This window comes from Myodes glareolus, chromosome 23 (genome assembly GCF_982192425.1).
Source record: "Myodes glareolus chromosome 23, mMyoGla1.1, whole genome shotgun sequence".
Lineage (NCBI taxonomy): Eukaryota > Metazoa > Chordata > Mammalia > Rodentia > Cricetidae > Myodes > Myodes glareolus.
In genome coordinates, this window is record NC_142048.1 from 21,137,277 (window position 1) to 21,159,525 (window position 22,249).

General features: G+C 37.7%; 1 protein-coding gene across 9 annotated transcripts in view; it reads right to left on the reverse strand.

Moving 5' to 3' along the window:
* Positions 1-997, reverse strand: part of Aga (aspartylglucosaminidase) — a 92,806-nt gene extending 91,809 nt beyond the window's left edge. For 4 of the 9 annotated variants that reach the window (XR_015736222.1, XM_085680311.2, XM_085680310.2 and 1 more), the window contains exon 1: positions 799-994. Coding sequence is in view for 8 of the 9 variants with exons in the window: in XM_085680311.2 (XP_085536437.2) it covers positions 799-925 (127 nt within the window). In the remaining variant the exon portion in view is untranslated. Of the gene's footprint in view, positions 1-798 lie in introns of all 9 variants that reach the window. The other 5 variants (XM_048455786.3, XM_048455785.3, XM_048455787.3 and 2 more) reach the window with 4 other exon arrangements.
* Positions 998-22,249: the final 21,252 nt, after the last annotated feature.

Here is a 22,249-nt window from a genome sequence, read left to right on the forward strand (position 1 = left end):
AGCCACTTCACTTGTAAGTCTTTGAAGGTTTTTTTTTTTAATAAGTGGCAGCTAGCACATGATGTTGGACTTCCTTTGTTTATTACTAATTTGTTTATTATTGTTGTTGGGGGGGGTCTCTTTTTTAGTCTGATTTTTCATTCTCTCTGATTCCTATGCATCCCCCACAACATAAAAATCCTCCTACACTGAATTCTGTAACCAATTGTGCCCACAGACATTTAATGTGATAGCAGTCTCAAATGTGATAGGATTGTGGGCTGTCAGGTACAGACAGCCCCAAGAAACTTAAGGATAATTTTAATGTATAACCAAGGGTGGAAGCTATCCATCAGTCTCAGTGACAAGGAAAACATGGCAAGCATGGATCAAATATCTACGTGTCCAGAGGAAGCTGTCAATTGTTTCCTAAACTGGAACCCAGAGAGTACTGGAGACACAGAAAGCATTCACAAGAAGTGGCGTGTGGGAGACAGAACACATTATGGCAAAAGACTGAATGCCACAAAAAGTAAGGCAGGTGACACTTGCAGAATAAGGCAGAAAGGCCTGAGGGTCACAGGTCAGTTAACATGGTGCTGGGAGCAATAAATATATCCGAACCTAAGATGCAGCAGTGGCAGGGAGGATGGAGAAAGGGTCAGGTGCCAAAGAGATGGAGGAAGAAGACTGGAAGGAGGCCCGGGTTCTGCAGCTGGCTCCCTCGCCCCTACGTAACTTTATTAGCAGGGCCGAGCGCAGCTTCCCGCAGAGGAGCCCGCACAGCGCGGCCACCCACCCCGGGCCGCCGCTCCGCACCTGCAGCCGTTGCATTCTTAAAAGGCCAAGTGTTGAGGACCAGAGGCAGGGGGCTGGAGTCCTGCGCCAGGGCGATGCCCAGCACCAACGGAAGGAGACGCAAAGGCAGATTCGACTTCCGCGCCATAGCAGAACGCCCAGCGGAGCAGCGCGAGAAAAGTCCCAGCCAGCCGCGCGCCCAGCGGGCAAGCACGAGAAAGGTCTCGGCCAGCTGAGGCTCTAAACTCGTGATTCTCTTTGGTCTCCTCCTAACTCCCGCAACTCTCGCGAGATGACGCATTCTGCTGGCCCCTGGAGGGAGGCTTTTTTTTTTTTTTTTTGAAAGTCTGGTGCTGTGTTCTGTACTGCCCAGCTCTGTGGAGCTTTATTTATTTATTGTTTGTTTGTTTGTTTGTTTTTTGTTTCTTTTTGTGCTGATGTGCTGATATATATACACTTTTAGTACTTTACTAAAGTATAAAGTATACTGCTTAGCTCGCATTTAAAGGTATTTTGACCTCTTTGAAAATGAATATGAAATAATGCCACCCTGAATGACACGACACGAACTTCAGATAACTGATAGATACTATTTGACTTCTACATATTTGCCGACTTAGATGCACATTAACTGTTGAAAATCAGACCTAATTCATTTTCTGGACGTCCTCAGAAATTGAAAATGATTCTGAATACAGGTGCCGTGTTTTTGCTTAGGACCAGATTCGTTCGAGGTGTGTTTGACACATACCTTCCATCATTTTTTTTTGTCATAGCCGTTTGTAGGACGTCCTTTCGATACAAATCCCTGAGCTGGAAGGAAAGGACATGCTGGGCAAATAGAAACATAGCTTTTACCTGGCCCACTGGAGTGCAGACTGCTCGCCTCCAGCCAAGAAGGCTAACTCCATTCTTTTCAGAAGGTATTTTATTTTATCTTCATGCCTGGCACCATTAAGTACTAAATAAATGTTTGAATTAAAGGAGAAATGGGAACCTTACATGCGTGGTACCGGCTGCTCCTTTTGATAATTCAGTTGGTGCGCAGATGTGTGAGCACGGACCCGTAATCCCACTGGGGCTCTGGGATGCTTGTCCATGTAGCTGAAGGAAGACATAATTTTAAAGAGCATCTATAAATCTATCCAGACTGGTAAAATATGAACTACATGGGGGTTGTGAGGCTTAGAAAATCTTCAAGGTTCTTGTTGAATGGAAACTGAATCTGCAATTTAAACAGCATAAGATAGCCTAGAATTATCCCCAGGCAGGAAAGTGCTATTAAAAAGTTAGGTGTAATTAAAAAGAAACGACACATGATCTTTCAATGGGGTTTGGGAGGAGGCCCAAACTACCTGTGCTGTGCTAATGAGCGTAAAGCTCATGCTAGGTGAGATGGGAAAGACGGATGAAACGGAATAAGAAAGCAAGGAAAACACTTATTGTCTTCGGAATTAATTTCCCGTAGCACCTGGGTTGTTATTTAGAAGTTCAAAGAACTGAGACATGCCTTCAGAAATTATAAAATATAATACATGGAAAATTGATCTCAGTTCCTGCACCTCGTGCTTTTGGTGATAAAATTCCTTCAGCTGAAAGAACCCAGACTCTTACAGGGGCAACACAGCAAGACAGACAAATTTAAGGGAACAAGAGAAGGGGGAAAACCCCCCTCCTGGGATCTTATTTGCCCTTTCTGCTGAGAGTCAAGAAGCTTCAACAAAACTGATAAAGAGATTTTATTTTCTGTAGAGATTTGTATTTTGGTAAGGACAGCTCAAACAAGAATGTTGAAAATGACAAACAGTCTTTACCTAGACTGGGTGTAACCTTGGATTTTACAGTATTAACCCCCCTAGCATGTCCTTAGATGGACAAATTTCTGAGGTTGAAGGAAACTTTATTTAAATTTTAAGTCTTTCTACATTGTAAGACCTTGTAAATTATATCCATTAAGGAATGTAACTTAGCCATATGAGCGGGCATGCACACACACACTCAAATATACACACACACTCACACATACACACACACACATATACTCACACATTCATTGTAAAAAAACACTCAAGCACAATTCTGCTGAGAGAAACCTTTACCGTGTTTTGGAATTGCACACCATCATTAATAATCTCACTGACTTGGCTCAGGCTGACACATTCTCAAATTCACTTCCTAGACCTATTCAAGATTTGGGGTAACACTCGGTTGGAAGGAAACTCCAGATTTTGGATAGTAAGCTGTATTAGGTTGTGCCTGCCTTCGTCCCACTCCTGACAGCTCCTCACACTGTGTCTACTCTTTTCTTCAAATTCTCTACTTACTTGAAATAAAAGTCTTGTTTAAGAAATTCACCTGGAAAACCAGGTAGTGGTAGCGCACGCTTTAAATTCCGGCACTCGATTGACGGATCTCTGTGAGTTCAAGTCCAGCCTGGTCTACGAGGGTGAGTTTCAGGACAGGCTCCAAAACTACAGAGAAACCTTGTTTCAAAAAAAGAAAGAAAAAAAGAAATTCACCTGGTCTTATGGTTTGACCAAAAAAAGGGGGGGGATTTGCCAAATTATATTATCATATTATAATAGGAATATTTAAAAGTCTCAATTCTGTGGATGTTTGCTCTTAAAATAATATGTAGTCTCAAAAGAACCCTCTTTGGTGGCTTTGCAGTGGCTACTGTAGTGCTCCTCAGTCATTGCAGTGCTCAGCCATTACAGTGCTCAGTCATTGCAGTGCTCAGCCATTATAGTGTTCAGTCATTATAGTGCTCAGTCATTACAGTGCTCAGTCATTGCAGTGCTCAGTCATTATAGTGCTCAGTCATTGCAGTGCTCAGTCATTGCAGTGCTCAGTCATTGCAGTGCTCAGTCATTGCAGTGCTCAGTCATTGCAGTGCTCAGTCATTGCAGTGCTCAGCCATTACAGTGCTCAGTCATTGCAGTGCTCAGTCATTATAGTGCTCAGTCATTACAGTGCTCAGTCATTGCAGTGCTCAGCCATTATAGTGCTCAGTCATTGCAGTGCTCAGTCATTACAGTGCTCAGTCATTGCAGTGCTCAGCCATTATAGTGCTCAGTCATTGCAGTGCTCAGTCATTGCAGTGCTCAGTCATTGCAGTGCTCAGTCATTGCAGTGCTCAGTCATTGCAGTGCTCAGTCATTGCAGTGCTCAGTCATTATAGTGCTCAGTCATTGCAGTGCTCAGACATTGCAGTGCTCAGGCATTGCAGTGCTCAGGCATTGCAGTGCTCAGGCATTGCAGTGCTCAGGCATTGCAGTGCTCAGTCATTGCAGTGCTCAGCCATTACAGTGCTCAGTCATTGCAGTGCTCACTCATTGCTGTGCTCAGCCATGGGAGTGCTCAGTGAGCTCCCTTTGTCTAAGCTTAGGGCAATCAGAACAGCTACATTCTAAAGACATTAATTATTTTAGATATTGTATGCCTGTTACTTATTTTTAGCTAGCACTTGAAGAATAGTTTAGATTCAATATTCCTTTGTGTCTCAATGTAACTGAATCCTTTTGCTTGACATTGAAGTTTCTCTAAACTAAAATGTACATCTGTTTATAGTACACTAATAATACTCAGTAAGTAGACTAGCAAAAATGACCCATAGTTGTTGCATGGAGGGGGCCTCTTGTTTGCCACAGCTGCCCAGAACTGAAATAACCACATAGAAGTTGTATTAATTAAATCACTGCTTGGCCCATGGCTCTAACTTATTTCTTTCAAGTTTTTATTATTATTATTATTATTAAAAATTTTCACCTCCTCCCTACCTTCCATTTCCCTCCCCTCCCTCCAGCCTGCCTCCCCCTCCCTCTCCAGTACAAAGAGCAGTCAGGGTTCCCTGCCCAGTGGAAAGTCCAAGGTCCTCCCCTCCATCCAGTTCTAGGAAGGTGAGCATCCAGACTCTGAATGTGACTGACAAGGAGGGCTGACAGTGAAGCCAAGGACAATGGCACTGGGTTTTGATTCTACTGCATGTACTGACTCTAGCTTCTTATTGACTAACTCTTACATATTAATTTAACCCATTTCTATTAATTTGTGTATCACCACATGGCAGTAGCTTACTGGCAGAGTTCCAGCATGTCTATCTCCGGTGGTGGCTCCATGGTGTCTCCCTGACTCTGCCTTCCTCCTCCCAGCATTCAGTTCCATCTTCCCCACCTAGCTCTGCTCCACCCTGCCCTGCTCTGGGCTAGGCTCAAAGCAGTTGTTTATTCATTAATGGTAATCACAGCACACAGAGGAGACTCCCACATCACCTCCCTTTTTCTGTTTAAATAAAAAGAAAGATTTTAACTTTAACATAGTAAAATATAATACATATAAATACATATAATTACATATCATAAAACAGTTATTAAGCATGAATTACAGTTACAATACTTGTATCTACTTTATCTTTTATCATAACTAAGGAAAACTATAACTATAAATTCTTCAACTCCCTCAAAGACTCCAGAAGGATATGATATTACATAAGTAAACAGGAAGTACATTGCAAGTAATTTCAAAAATTTTAAAATTGACAGAGACTTCTCACTGCCTGGACAGTCACCCAAAGTTCTTCTGTACTGTTGGGGCATCCATCTTCAGCCCACAGACCCATAGTGTCCAGCAGACTTTTCCATGAAGCAGGAAAATTTAAAGACAATTCTGCCTATATTAGCAGTTTGTGAGTCAGTCCCATATCACATCGTTTTCTCAGTATTTACCTCACTTTCTTATTTCAATAATTAATTATATGTAACAGATATGTAATGTTGCTGGTTTTTAAAAGCTAACCATAAAATTATTTTTATTCAAATGTAGAATGCATCATTTATTTGGTAAAATGTCTGTATTAATAAGGAAAATGTTCTTGTAACAATATCCCATGCCTCAAGACTTGGATTTTAAAATTTAGAGCAACTATATGGCAGCTCTGACTAGCTCATTTAATCTTACAGAGATACACTTTTCTTATCTATAATATGGAGATAATAATATTTTTTCTTGCTTTAATAAATGAGGTAAGAGTTAGATGAACCTTCAAAAAATAATTAAGTAATATGCTTTGTTTTAATTAGCATTTACCAAGTATCTATCAACTAGTGTATGGATGGAGCAATCTGTATAGAATGCAGAATACCCATGAAGTGGCTGGATACCTAGAATGCATCTTAAAGTGAGCACACAGATTTTGACTGCATTAAATAGAAGCTCAAAATATTTTCCGTCCACTTTGAGTTGTCTGAAAGTTAGTATTGATGTTTATGAAGCTGGTGCATCCCAGAGTTGGGTAATTTCTGGATTCAAAATGCTTAAGTCTTTCCGAGAATTGAATCTCCTGTCGATCTTAAGAGCTGCTACAAATACTGTGTGTGTGTGTGTGTGTGTGTGTGTGTGCGCACGCGCGCGTTCAAGGTTGATGGGTGGTAGTTGTGGGCAGGCGTAAATTCCCCTCCTTTCTTGCTGAACTTCATGGCTTTCAATTTATCAGTCTCTAAAGGATGCAGAGTTGAGTCTTTCCTGATAGCATTTGAAGCTGTGGTTCTACAGAGGATTTAACGTTGTAGTTTGCAGGGAGTCTAGGTATTTCAAATCTTAGGCTTAAAACACTAAGCCATCCCCTCTGGCTTTTGCGTGGTTGCTGGGAAATCCATTTTAGAAACATGCCCATGTTTTGCTACTTGTTCAAAGCTGTAAACGTGACTTGGCATTGAAATAATAATTTCTTTCGCACAAGTCCCCACTGAACTATTACCTGGGTTGTCTAAATACAGTCTATTTATTTGATTGGCATTTGCTCTTGTCAATTTCAGAACCTGTAAGTAAAGGTTTTTGCTGGTGTCAAAGCGCAGTGATAACTGTTTCTAATTTGAATCTATTCTTTTTGCTAATCCAGGAATACTTAATGTTACCTGATTGTACATTCTGGATGTAATTAGAGTCATTATACAGAAATGTCATCTTATTATTCTCTGAGAACAGAGTTTTCTTCCCTTCTGAGATATTATTTCTGGGTTAATTCCCCCTCCCCATACTCCATTTGTCACCCCAGTAGCAGATTCAAATCAGACACTTCCTTTTGACTTTTTAACCTTTAAAGTCATCTTAATGTTATACAAGGACTGAAATAGTAAATAAATACTATGTTGGTTTTTACATAATTTTTTTGCTCAAACTAAATTTTCTGCAACATATTTTCAACTCTTAATCCTAATCATAGCCATTGGTATGATGAAGTTACTATAACAATGATATGACAGCTCCCTGTATATACCAGCCATGTTTTTTATAGCAGTTGTTTATAATGTTATGATGTTTTCCTAAAGGCGACCTATTACTTAACAGAGGCCTAGGGCAACAGAACAGATTTCCTCTCATCTTCCTTCCAATTTACAAATCACTTTAAAATATTAACATCAACAATAAGTGTAAACCTCCAAAATAACAATGTCTTGTAGTAAATTTTTATTTATTAAATTATATCTATTGATTGATCAGGAATGCATATATCTCATGTGGAATTATGCAGGTGATTTGTTCTTACCCAGTGGCCCACTTACCACCTGCAATTCTAGAATCTTCTATCAGCTTTATAAGTTTTCAGCTGCAAATACCAGTAGACTTGAAGGTGGCTTTTACCTTTCTTTTTCTCATTCCCTTCCTTCCTTCTCTCCTTCCTTCTTTCCTTTTTTCTTCCTTCCTTTCTTTTTTCTGACAAGTGACAAGCTACAGAGAGCTGCTATAACATTTCAGACTTCCTAGTTTCTTTTTGGCTGTATGACTGTAACTGATGCTCCAGGCTCACAGCCACCTTTAAGCCAGGGGATGAGAAAAGGCCAGGCTTTTCTGTTTTTGTCAGGTAAATACAAGAATTTCCAGAATATTATTTTATTCTCTCTGGTCAAAAACATATCATTTGGTCTTTTCAGAAAAGCTTATAATACATTTTTCTCTTTCTTTTCTTTTCCTTACCCTTTTTTATCATTAATTTATAGGACTTTCACCTTTCTTTCGAGTCAGTGTAGTATGTAATAGGAGCCCATATACAGTAGCAGAAGTTCAGGTACATAGGTAACCATGAGGATTAATTCACTGATGTTTCTAGAAACTTTTTAAAGGACTTTGGTCTTCATCAGAGTGTAAATTTGGACTGTGAATCAATCTTATTTGGATCCTGAGAATCAAAGAAACCTCCCTCCACATCAGAATTATGGCTGTGGTACTCAGTGTGTGATGAAAAAGAAAATGGCAATTCTCCCTTGGAGATAAGATAGTTATTTTTAAGAAGAAGAGATTAAAGGAAAATGGAGGAATTAATGCCAGATAGTCTTGATCTTCTCTCCGAGCAATAAAATCTGCCTGCCAACATTTCATCAGTCTTTTGAATGGAACTGGTGAATAGAAGTTGGAGAGGGATTTTTTTGAAGATTTATTATGGAAAGTTTCATAAAAAATGGGCAGTAAGTAACAAAATAAAGTGTGGAGCATAAATGGAGATTCAGTGGAAATCAAGTCGGCTACTGGTGATGAATGCTGAAGAATTGCATGATTTTTACCTTTCAGCACTATCACCTGGAAACAGGTAAATGATAACATAAGAAGTGAGAGCTGCCAAGGGAATCTAGTTTGATGTGAAATTTATTTGTGTTGCTGATAAAGGGAAAGCATAGACAAGAGAGTTGGAAAATAAGGAGACTATAATTTGTGATGGCGTTCGTTTTCGTACATTGCGGACTGTCATTATTGTTTCCTAGTCCCCAAACCAGGCTCAGATCACAAATGAGAAAGGTGATTTTTCAGCCCAAATTGCCCTACCATCAGAAACTCTGACAATTATTGCCTTCCTTCTTTTATTCATGATTTTTCCTTCTTTCCTCTGCCTTTTTGCCCACCTCACTTCCTTCTGTCTATTTCCTCATATTTCCCTCTTTTCCCTCATATTCCCCACTCCTTACTTTCTCTCTCCTGCCTTTCAGATCCTTATTTCTCTTCCACCCATCTTAACTTCCTTATTTTCAATGTAGATATTAGGTGCCTAATTTCCATTAAGTGTATTTTCATTTTATAGACACAGTAGTGAACAAATCAGATAAAATTCTTGCCTTGATGAGACTTACTAAAACTGGTAAATAAATACCTAGTATGTCGGAGGTTCGTAGTGTGACTGCAGCCTCTAGCTATAAGTTTGACTATGGGTCTGAATCTTTACCCCTATTAAGAGAAAAATTACACCATTTACATATATGAAAAAATGGAACATGTATACATATACATGTGGAGAAATGATCTATTTTCAAATTTGACTTAAACTAAAGAAAACAAAACTTTCCAGTCTGTCTCTGCCTTGCTCAAAGCCATGTCACAACTTAGAGAAATGCTAAAACCAAGTACAGAAAATACACCTTTGCCTTTGGAGATAGTCTTTCTCCTAAAAGGTAGGCTTTCCTTCTTTGGATTGGATTGCTCTTGGTTGCCCCATTTCATCTCCAGGATTAAATTTCCTGGAGAAATCATAATACCCAGGAGACTTATTAAAATAGGACTTATAGAAAAAGACAACATATGCTGGGAAGGGATGTGAATAGTGAAGGGAAAAGGCTTACATAGCGTTGAAGGAATAACCTTCAAGAGTTGGAAATGGCCTGTGTGTGTGTGTTGTGAAAGAGGAGAGCTGCATTTGTCACCTATTTATATTGGTCATCCTGACAGGACAGAATCTAATTTAGATTGAGACATGGGCTTTGGATACAAAACGTCTTGGAAACTGACCCATTCCTAAGTCTTATGAGAGTAAAGCCTGTGTTGCTCACAGTTTTCTCAGGAGACACCTGTGGCTGTAATTACTAGTGTTAAGACGTGGGTTCATAAAAATAAGAGCCCAGTTCTCCTCTTCATTCTTGGTGTCTTCCTCTAAAGAGAAAAATTATGTTCCTGATAGATGAACCATTAATGATTAAGTTAGCTGAGGTAAAAGAATAAAAAAAAAAGAAAGAACTAAGAGATACCATGAGAAAACATTCTTTCAGTCTCCTACATTTCTTTTATGAAACAGGAAGAAGAAGGGAGTGTTGTTGAGCTTGACCAAGGCCTTCTCCTCACCTCAGATGGGGTTTACTCTGGAGTTAGGGTGCTAGACACTCACAATCACACTGAACTTCCATTGTATTGGTGACCTTTGGGTTCTTGTCTCATAATTTTGAAGAATAAAATCCACTGACCCTAGAGGATAAGATTTGGAAAGAAATATTTTATTATAGATAGCTTAAGAGGAAGAAACAAGGCAGAACCCTCTTAGCACAGGAAGAGGTCGGGGAAATGGGGTACTGTAGGTGGAAGCTGCTTGTTCATTTTCAGCCACCCAGACCAGAAATAATCATACAGAAACTTTATCAAATAAAATAATGCTTGTCTTATTAGCACAGGTTTCTTATTAACTAACTCGTACATCTTAAATTAATGCATTCCTATTACTTTATATTTTATCACAAGGCTTTTGGATTACTAGTAAGGTTCCAGGGCATCTGTCTCCTTTGCCAACTACATGGCATCTCCTTGACTCTTCTATCTCTCTCTCTCTCTCTCTCTCTCTCTCTCTCTCTCTCTCTCTCTCTCTCTCTCTCTCTCTTTCTCTGTTCAGATTTCCAGCCTGGTTATATTTTGCCCTGACATAGACCCCAAAGCAGATTCTTTATTAACCAATGGTAATAAGACATATTCACACCATACAGAGGGGAATCCCACATCCGAGCACCACCTAGATGCCGGTCTGGGAACTTTGTATAGACTGATGGCCTACATAAAGAAACGATGAAAAGGAATGGGAAGATGGGTAAGATTGTCAGTCTAGTTGACTCACCTGTGACGTGTCTAGGTTTTCATTCTCATAGGGTCAGTTATGTCCACCCACAGAGCTTCCAGATAGGGGATAACAAAGAAGGAGCAGACAGATCTGTCTCCTGGCATTTCTGGCATCTGCTCAGGACATTTTTGGAACGACTGCCTTGAAGTTCCTGCCTCACCCAACAGAATTTTATCTCTAGTTCCTATCATTTTCACATTGATTTTTCTACTCCTCAAAGAGCTTCACTGATAAACAATTTTAGGTGGGACAGACTCACCCGCATCTTTTCCCCCTTTTTGGGGCTTGCGCTGCTCAAATGGCATGGGTTCTTTCTTGCTGTTTTGTCTTTTTAAGTTGTAAGTGTGTCAAATTCTAGAATTGGATCTAGAAGTTCATTTGAATTTCAAAATGAAGTATAGACTCTGCCTTCACCATTATTATTTGTGAAATCATATTCAGACTTCTGCATGCCAGACCTTGATTCACATGTCAGTGGACTCAAGACGTGGGTGAGGAGCTGGAGTATTGTCTACTGAATTCCCAGGGAGAATGAAAAAAGCAATACTACTCCTAGCACCTTCTTCTGTTTCCAATATCTTTACAGAAATCATATCACATACAATTACATCTAAGGCTGCCTTTTTGCATGTGAAAAAATTGAACTTACAAAAGTTTATTGTCGTGTCTGCTAACTAATAACCCCTAGTTATTAAAAGTGGCAGTGATAAACTCTATCATTTATGGCAGAATGCCTTATTATAAAATACAATTTTCCCTTTGCTTCTATGCCTACTTTGAATACATAGGAGGATAAGCTTCCACTGTATCATGAGGGTAATGCATATATCAAACTTTAAGCAGCTGGGTAGGGAACCTCTGTCAAACTGTAAAGCAGAAAGCTTGCCACTCTATATTTCATTAAGACTTTGAACATATAGTCATCCATCTTACATTAGAACTCTGTCAATTTTCCATGTATCTGAAATATATTCAAATATATTTTCTTTAAGAGTTACCCTTCAGGAAGATTTTTGAGTGTTAAATTTTAATATTAGTTATGTTTGTTGATTCGATAACAACCACAATTCCACTATGAAATGAACAATAACATCCCAATAGTATCAGGATATTTCTATAGCAGCTGATTTCTACCAAGCCCCTTTTAATTCCTCCATCCTGGCAGGAAATATTATCTATTAATTATCACAGAATTTTAAGAATCTGCTGCCTCAGAATGGAAACTGTTGTGCTGGTTTTTATGTGAAGGGAAAGTCTCACATGGTAAGCACCCAGGAGAGTCATTACCGACAAAGTAGTACAATATGAATGGCACTGGAATTTTTCCATGTGGCTGCAAACTGGTATCCCCAGCCAGGACCCATCAACACAAATAAAAGAATGTGAATTACTATTGAGGCTGTGCATTCACTATTAAGAGCAACTGTGCAATCTAGTTTTCAAGACCAGTGCTACCCAAACACATTTTTCTATATTACATAATGTTATCATTTAAATATTGTCATTCAAATGTGAAGACCAGCTGTGCATATCAGGACACAGCTGTTGGGTTGAGGTGAAGATAAGCCATCTGGTGCTTGGTTCTGGGTGGTTAAATTCCAACTGGGGGATTTAACTTCATATCCAGCTGTGATAAAGTAAATTGAAGGCTGCATATTATTCCTCAGAAAGCACTCCTTTGGGATAGTTCTCAGATGTAAATTTTAACCAGAGGTGTCATTGATTGGCTTTACACTTTCAATTACAGCATTTGCCAAAATGAAACCAAACGGGAAAAACTATGCAGTCATTTCATTGTCTTTCTATGAAATAAAATACAGAGTTAAGTAGAATGAAAATTTTCCCTTTCCCTCAGATTCTTTCTGTAGAGGAGAATCTGTAGGAAATTTGCCTGACTTCTCCCATTGTTCAGAGTGATGACAAGAACCATCAGATGACCTGTAAAGGCCGAGTGCGAGAGCAAAGCTGGAAGGTGGCTAGGCTCCCACAGTCTGCTGGTTAGTATGTGAAGAATAAGATAGCAGAATGCTTACCATGGTTATCTCTGTACAGAGAAACACCCTTTCTCAGTTTCTTTGGTTCTGAGACCTAAACTTTTTGTGTATGAAGTGCTGAGAAGGAGTTGAGAAGCTGTTAGTCTAGTACCATGTCCACAGACAGTCCTATTTCTATTCTATTATAAATTAATATTCATTTTAAATATTTACAGGGAAGAAAACTTTTACTATAACTTATTATAACATTATAGCTAGCTAACGATCTATACATATGTTTGTCTGAAACAAAGAGCAGTAGAATACATCAGTTGATTTGCTATATTTTTGTTATACTAACCTGAATATTCACAAAAGATGAACGTTATAAGCCAGGAAGTGGTAGTGCACACCTTTAATCCCTGCACTCAAGAGATAGAGTCAGGAGAATCTCTGTGAGTTCGAGACCAGCCTGATCTACAGAGCGAGTTCCGAGACAGCCAGGGCTGTTACACTGAGAAACCCTGTATCAATCAATAGATAAACAAACAAAGTAATGAGCATTATTTTTTGATATGTTAGCTTTTATTTATCCTGTGTCTTCATGCATACTTCTATGAATTATTTTGTCATATGTGTGTATATGTAAGTATACTCACATTAAATGTGTAATGTGTTGAGTTGGTTTGTATCAAAATTCACTCGTGTTACCATTCCTTTGATGGAAGTCTGCAGCATTTGAAATAGATTTCCTTAGTCAATTTCTGCTCCTTGCCAAATAAGTATAAAGCCTGTCATCACATACTCATTTGCTTGCTCTTCAATTTTATACAAAGAAAGCCAGTTTGCGTTCTTTTGTAAACATGTTAGACATGTCTACAAGATTGCATGTGACTGCAGTTCTTTCTTTTCCTTTGTTTTATGACACATTATTCTACTGCTTACTATTGTGTCATCCTATTGATTGATTGTTTTGTTTCCAATTTGAGAACGATGCCTGCTAACCTAGCAGCATATGTTTTCAATAGGATTTAGCACTCTTTTCTGTAGTGTGGAATGCATTGCTATTTATCAAAATATGCCAAGTTAGGGAGGTTTGTTCATTTCACAGAAGTATATTTTTGAATGGAGGCTAACACACATTAGAAATTGTGTATGTGGATGAAGGAGATGACTCAGCAGGTAGCAGTACTTTCTGTGCAAGCATGAGGACCTGAATTTGAATTTCAAACACCCACATAAAAGCCAGGCATATGCATGTGTGCCTATAATGATGGTATTAAGAGGACAGGGACAGGTGAATCCTGGGCTCTCACTTACTGGCCAGACAGTCAAAATTGTTCAAGTTCAATGAGAGACTTTTTCTCCAGGATAGAGATGAGCAGAAAGCCTATCGTACCCCATTTTTGTTTCTGCACATATACATAAATATATATTCCACCATATGCGCATTTGAGTATATACTTACACGAGAGAGAGAGAGAGAGAGAGAGAGAGAGAGAGAGAGAGAGAGAGACAGAGAACTAACAATGATTCTTTTTTGATGTGTTTACTGACCAGTTTGTTGTTACTCTGTCTCCACAATTAAAACCTTATCCTTTCCAAGAAAGCAAAACATAGTGGAAGTGACAACTTGCTAATATCTAAGCAGGTATATCTAACAGGATTTTTACCATAGGCAGAAATCATACAAAATAACAACTTTATCATACACACACAAGCACACACGCACACACACACACACACACACACAAAACCAGGAAGACAAACAGACAAAAAATATTCAGGAAATGCAAAATTCTGTCACACAATGTTCTCTGAGAGGAAACTACTTGTGCTTCATGTCTTAACATCTTCCATCAGGCAAAGCAGTATGAACTGTGCTTTTTTATGCTTAAAAGTGAATTTTATGAGACCTCATGAGTTGATGTTTTGGTCTCCACTTCAAAACTATTCTAGTTTCAAATTGAGAAACAAAAATCCAAACCCAACTCAAAGTGGCATCATAGTCTGTCAAACTGATTAGAGTGAGTCTTCAAGACATCATTGGTTTTCTCTCATTAAACCAATTTTTATTCTACCAGCCGTCCTGTTAGATTAGTGAACCCGCAAAATACAGATGTTTCTCAAAGTCTCGTTGGACCATAGTATCACCTAAACTGGCTATAGAAGACAAATATAGTCACTTCTGCTTCTATTTTGATTTGTCTCATTGTCTACCGTCCTAATTGTAACTACAATTATCTTCTGTGAATATACGTTAGACCGTGCTACTTTGCTGTCAAAAAAGAAAATAAAAAAGCAGACATTCTACTGATCTTTCATAACATTTAAAAGAAAATACTTGGTGGAGAAAAGGTCTGTGGATTGCCATTCTTGACTTCTTATTGAGAATTTTTTAGGAACCTTAAAAATATTTCCTTAACTGGGCATATAAAAATTTAAAACTCACCCTCATCCAAAGTCTCACATGTGTCAACAAGACTGTGGAGAACTTCTTTTACTTCTGTCTTTTTTTTTTTCTCTGCAGTTCCATTGAATTTTCCTTCATGCTGATTTTTTTTTTGTAAAACACTAGTCTCTTTTCTGCCCAAAGCACAAATCACTCATCTGTCATATATTTCTATGGAATATTTTTCTTTACATCTAGCTCTCTGATTAAATATTTTATTTTCATTCACTAATTAATTTTGGAATTACTCTGTTCATATATATACATATATATTTATATGAAATATGCAAGATTTTGACTTGTATCTTTACCTGTGTATTTATGCATCTCTTCCTCAAAAGAATACAGGCTTCATGAAAAGGGACTCTTCATTTTATTCACTGATAGGTCATCAGTCAGGAGTGTAGCATGGTTGAAGCTAATTTCCTACTAATATTTTATGAGTGGGTAAACGAGGATTAATAAAAGTCCTGGAAGTTAGATTTTCTCTAACCAGGTCATTATAGCTCACAGAACTTATTTTTTGGAAGACTTCTTCTATTCCTGTTCTTCTCTTTGTAGTCCTAGATGTTTCTGCCAGTATTGGTCAAAGGTTTTTTGCCATTTTGTGCTTAATTGTCTTGTTATATAATTTAGGCTTTACTTTTTCCTTAAGCTATAGGAAGAACTGTGTCTGGTGAGGTTGGATACTGATTGCACTTTCAGGTTAACTAGATCAGGAGTCTTTATTCTGCTATATCTGCAAAGCAGAATCTACTGTTTTCTTAGGAAACAATACACATGAGAAATCCTTTCCCCATGTTCTGCATTCTGTAATCACTGTGTCTGGTTCATTGTCTTTCCTCAACTTTTGCAAAGTGGAACGTAACATCTTATACAAAAGAAGGTACATACAAGACTTCCACTTAGCCACCTGCATATGTGTGGTTCATGCCTGGAATCCCGGTCACTCCCAGAGGCCCAGGAAAGGCTATATTCTAGCCGGAAGGCAGGCTGTGCTAATCTTTCTCTTGAGCTAGAATTTGAGCAAATGAAAGACTCTAGGAATTTAAGTACAGACTGCCTCTGGCATTGAGGTGACAAACTCACCATGGTCAGGCAAGTATGAGTGCTACAACTTCATATGGAAATCGTATGAACTTATTATTTGTATTTAAGGTGTAAGATTTTATATGCTATGGTACTAATGTTATTTATTATAATTTGGGAAATTCGTTATGATATCGATAAACAAAGCTGTGAGTGGTTCCTGTGCTAGAGTCATATACAGTTTGAGCCAGAGGAGCTAACATTAGAACTAAACCCTTGACCTCCAGAGCAGTGCATTCTATGTTTTACAAGGCTATTTCACCAAAAATAGTATGAGAGAGTGGAAGACCCGAGAGAATTGGGAGAAACTCTGAGCGTTGCATGTCATAGAGCAAATAAATGGCATATTTACATAGTTAAAAAACCATATACATGGTTATAATGATATTAAGATCTAAATACTACATCTTTTGAAAAGATTGAAAATGCTGGGAAGAGCAAGAGATTTGGTATGTGTTCACAGAATGTTTTGGAAACAGAAAATGTAAATTCAAGAAAATTTGAGTAACAGACAATGGAAAATAATTGAGGCAGAAAAACAAAAGCTTTTGCTCACTAGGAAACAAGGTTCAATATTTGATAAGCAAATTCTAGATACATTTGAGAAGTGTTAAGGTGATTGGTGCTCACCTCAACACATTCTCAATTGTTTTTCCTCCATTAGAAGCTTTTCAAAAATTTAAAAGTAATAAAATATTTTATAAAGCAGAGAAACAAATAAAAATAAATTCAGAAATGTTCTCAATCCAAATTTGCTAATCCTCTTAACTAGTGTCACTGGCTTGATGTTAATAATGTTTAAGTTCAGATAACATCTGTTTATTTGGGAAAAAATTTACAAAGTAAAATTTAGGAGTAGAATAGCTTGTTTTGCAAAGATTATTTAAGAGAATTATTGGTAAGGGTACAAAGATAGTAACTAAAAATACTTATGGAAAACTTGAATAGAAAGATTTGGATCAACAAAATAACATTTTCCCTACTTTTAGTTAATTAAACACATGCTTTCATTGGTATTATTATGAAGGAAAAAAGAATGAATGTTTACTAAACAAAACTATGACCTACACAGGGATTGATGCTTTCATAAAACCTAGCTAGAAACCTTATATGATGGGTGTTTTCTAACTACTGTGGAAATAGAAGAAAAGAACCTTTCAATTCTTTGAAATGCCAGGCTTCCTTTGTATATGATGAACAAAATTCTCATTTTGCTTATGGTGTATGTTATTTTCCTTCTACAGTAAAAGATATAAAATATATTTATGCAGATTATTAATTTATTTCAAGATTTCTATGATTATGATTGTTAACACAATTTTAGAGAAAGTATTTATTCAATAATGTAATTTATTTTCTTTAAAGCATTTTAATGACTGCACAGCTTTAAAAACTTGTTTTAAGTTGTTTATAGTCCATTTGTATTATTCTTAAGTGAAATATTTATTAGATTATAGGCCCTCAGCACTACTTATACTGATGTTTCTATAAAAAAACAATTCCAAAGACCAAATAAAATAGTGCTTAAAATTCTAAACATGTTAATTATTTAGGGAAATTCCTGTAATATTTATGTTTGGGAATAAATTTGGGGGTAAATCTGGGGGATATTTTGATCTATAGTATCAGACATATATGAAATAGATATTATTATATGTAGTATATACATATTAATGAGCAGAGAGAAAGGGAGACATCTGTTTTAAGAAACCTCTGAAACATGTCGACACAATCCTGCACAGATGGCTACCTGTGTTTTCCTGATTATCCCGAGGGAAAGCTTTGCACAATAGTTCTGCTTAGCTGGCTTTAATCCAAACTAATCTAGCCCAAACTGCATTTAGTAAATCTGCATTACAGCTGGGTTTCTCCTTGCTCTCCATTCTCCTGTCTGTGAGAACTTTCCTCCTTGTTAGTCAGCTAATTGGTAGTGCTGTTCATTAAGAAATAAAGCCCCGGATGAGGTGCTAGGTTGTAGTTACAGAGCTCTGTCTCCATCTTGCTCAATCGAAGTGTGTGATTTAGTTGAAATAACGACCAAATCCTCACCTTAACCAATGCATTTTAAATGAAACTCTTCCATATTTTCATATTATTTTGTGAAGGACTGCCATCATTGGGCCTCATTAACTTAAGGGGGAGAAAATGGGATCGGAGAATTTTGAAACATATAAGGTTAATTGAAATTGAGGTCCTGCATTTAAGCAGTTCTAAGTCAATTTGGCAGCAGATGACTGTATTAAAGGCATGAAATAGTTGTGCTTACAAAGAAAGCCCCCATTCCTCTGGTTTAGCTTGCTTTTAATTTTGCTAAAGATATCAATAATTAAAATCTCATTTCTACTTGGATTAGTTTTCATTAGTATAAATCAAATATGAAGGAAAATATAAGGTAGAGTTTGAGTCTTTTCTTTCTTTTAAGAGAGAGTAAATTACAGTAAACCACTTCAGCTTACATTTTTTCATAATAATATTCTACATTCAAGGTTCTTCTAGCAAGTAACTGAGTAAAAAACCAGCCTGGGCATCTTATGGGGACCCTGTATCAAAGTGGAAAGGAAAGAAGGATTGAAATATGGTTCTGTGGGAGACTGTTTCTGTAAACAAACAAATAAACAAAAACAAAAAATTTGATCTTCAGTAAAAGAACATAATTTTTCTTTCTTGAAATAAAATAAAGTCACATGTTGAATATTATCATATATTGAACACACAGAAGGTTGATGTGTTTTAATTAGCATAGGTATATTGCGCATGCTTTATTCTTACAAACATTATAATGTAAACTAGTGGATGAACTTTTGTGGGCTGCAAATAAGTTAGAATACACATCAATAAGTGTATAATTGAATTAACATTCTTAGAGAGGAAAATACAATTAACTAACTTGTATTATCTCCATGATATTACATATCACTTTTTTTTTAGTTTTAATAACAAAGAAGTCAATGTTGGGGAAACAGTACTGTAAGTTAATATGTGCCAAAGATACCAGTTGAATAGTTTGTTCCTAGTGTCACTAATAGTAAACAATGATTGTACTTGAGTTAAATTTGAACTTTTCCAAACAGTTACTGTGTGACCTTGAAAAGGCTGGCTTGATATCTTCTGTACATGCTTCTGTTTACACATGTAAACGGGGAAAAGATGAGTTTTTTTCCCCTGAGGACCAATTGATGTGGTTCTTGCATTTAGAACAATATGAACACAAGATATGTTTTTGTTTTGTGTTTAACATAAGCCATAGTTTAAAACAGACACACTCTCTCAGGATTTGGAGATTCCTCCTTCCATGGGTTTATAGAGAATAATTTACACTGGTGGGATGAATAAAATCAATTGTGGAAAAGCCTGATTCCCTGACTTTGATCCCTGGAACCCGTATGAAGGTGGAAAGAGAAAACTGGCACATAAAGGTTCCTTGATCTTCATACATGCCCTGTGGCAAGCGTGAACCTGCTGTGGGACAATGGTCTGTACCTTGTCATTTGTATTGTAAACCCTGAGTAGCCAAGCAGGAAGTATAGGTGGGGAGACCAGACAGGAAGTAGAAGTGGGGCAACGAGAACAAGAGAATTCTGGGAGGAGGAAAGAGTCAGTCTCTAGTTGTCACCCAGACACAGAACAAGCAAGATGTGACTACCTTGCTGAAAAAAGGTACCAAGCCACGTGGCTAACATAGACAAGAATTATAGGTTAATATAAGTTGTGAGAGTTCATAAGAAGCCTGAGATGCTAGGCCAATCAGTTTATAATCAATGTAGACCTCTGTGTGATTTCTTTGGGACTTAACAACTGCAGGAACTGGGCAGGACAGAAACCCCAGTCAACAAATGGTGCCCAATATGTGGACAACTGCATTCACAGAAAACCTGAGAGAGCTTGGGAAGAGATTCTAGACACAAAATAACAGCTTCAAGCATGGCTTCTTGGTAGCAACAATTTCTCTGGTTTCCTTTCTTTGTTAGTGGCAAGCATATCTCATTTAAGGGAGGCTTCCTGACTCAGCTTTACCTGCAAAACTTTGCAACTCTTCTAAGATGCCCTGCCACCAGACAGGGTGGTGTTTATGAATAGCCACCAGCATGCTTCTTGGTGATGGCAGCAACCTTGAAATGTCATAGAGTTGTGGCAATAAACATGACTCCAATCTGTACCTCTGCCATGAGGTTAGGCTCTCAGAAAAAAATCCAAGGAATGGGGTGGATCCAGCTGTCAAAGCCGCAGCTTTAATCCTAGCCATATTGCTTAGCAAATTAAAGACTCATGTCATCAGAAAAAGAGAAATATATAGTAAAGATAGATTCAAAGATGAATAAAATCTCCCAACAGTTTACTGTGTGTTAAAAATATATGTAGCATGGGGGGGGGGGAGGATAAAGTCCTTAAAATAAAAAAGAGAAAAAAGAGCATAGTTGGGTGTGGTGGCACCTTTAATCCAAACACCTGGGAAGCAGAGGCAGCTAGATCTCTGTGAGTTCAAGGTATGGTGGCACACACCTTTAATCTCAGCACTTGGGAGGCAGAGGCAGGCAGATCTCTATATCTTGAAGGACATCCTGGTCTTCAATGCATTGTAGAACAGCCAAAGATACAAAGAGAAACTCTGTCTCAAAAAGACAAAAATTAAAAATAAAAATAAATTTAAAATAAAGCCACATCAGGTTGAAAAATACATAGAGAGTCTGGATATTGTATGTTAGTGTGTTGTCATTAAATTGTTTGATAGTTGAGAAAAGAACAAAAGCTGCTAAAAGACACTTGATTATACTTATGAATTAATATTATATATATATATATATATATATTTTAAAAATCCCTTGACTTTAAAATTGAAGTGAAAAGATATGTTACTTTGGAGAAGGGGTTTTCCTTTTGTATTCACAGGAAATGAGGGACTATGCACAGGAAATGAGGGACTGTGGATTCATTCTGCATTAAGAAAAATCAGGTTTGAACAAGAAAAACCTGAGAACTCTCTGATAGGAGGAATGGCTCAGATGTCTGAGTTCTTCATCCAGAACAGTTTAAAGACTGCTGCCTGAGCTGATCAAGCCTCCCAGGATATTCCAGTCAGGACTTGATCATAATTCTAAATTTTCTGGAGGTCCCCATAAGATTATCAGCACCCCCAATCAGCAGGAAGAAGCCTGGAAAACTACATTCACATTCCTGAAAAAATATATTATGGATGTTTGTCTTTGTTTAGAATGTTGCTTGCAAATTGCTATGGATAGTGGTCAGGAGAAAAGCTAGACAAAAGAGTTTTGACTCAGAGTTCTTTTTAAAGAGGGGAATACTGTGGGACAATGGTCTGTACCCTGTCACTTGTATTTTAAATAAATGCTTATTGGCCAGTAGCCAGGCAGGAAGTATAGGTGGGGTGATGAGAATTCTGGGAAGAGGGACATTTCTGTCTACAGTCATCACCCAGACAGAGAGGAAGCCAGACGCAGAGCAAGCAAGATGTGATTGCCTTCCCCAAAAGGTAGCAAACCACGTGGCTAACATAGATAAAAACTGCAGTGTAATATAAGTTATAAGAGCGAATAAGAAGTCTTAACTACTGGGACAATCAGTTTACAATTAATGTAGGCCTCTGTGTGATTCTTTGGGACTTTACTACTACAGGACCTGGTGGGACAAAGTCCTTAGTCAACTTGAACCCTCTAAATACATCCTGTACATCCTGTATTAGTCTGGGTTCTCTAGAGTCATAGAACTTATGGAATAAATCTATCTCTTCCTCTCTCCCCCTGTCTGTCTCATCTATCTATCTATCTATCTATCTATCTATCTATCTATCTATCTATCTAGCAATCTATCCTAATCTATAATATATTATTTTTATTTATGCCCTGACAATGCTGAAGCATGCATAGGCAGCCTGTATTGGGTTTCATGTTCTAAGTTGATGAGAACAACTGACCAGAGCTCTTCCTCAAGAGATCACTGGATCTCATTACAGATGGTTGTGAGCAAGTTTATGAATCATGGTGTCATTTGGTTTCTTCTTCCAGGTTGCCATTTAATTTGAAGTCTACATCATGGATTTATCATGCCTCCATCCTGAATGTGGTATGTGTAAGAATTTGGGAG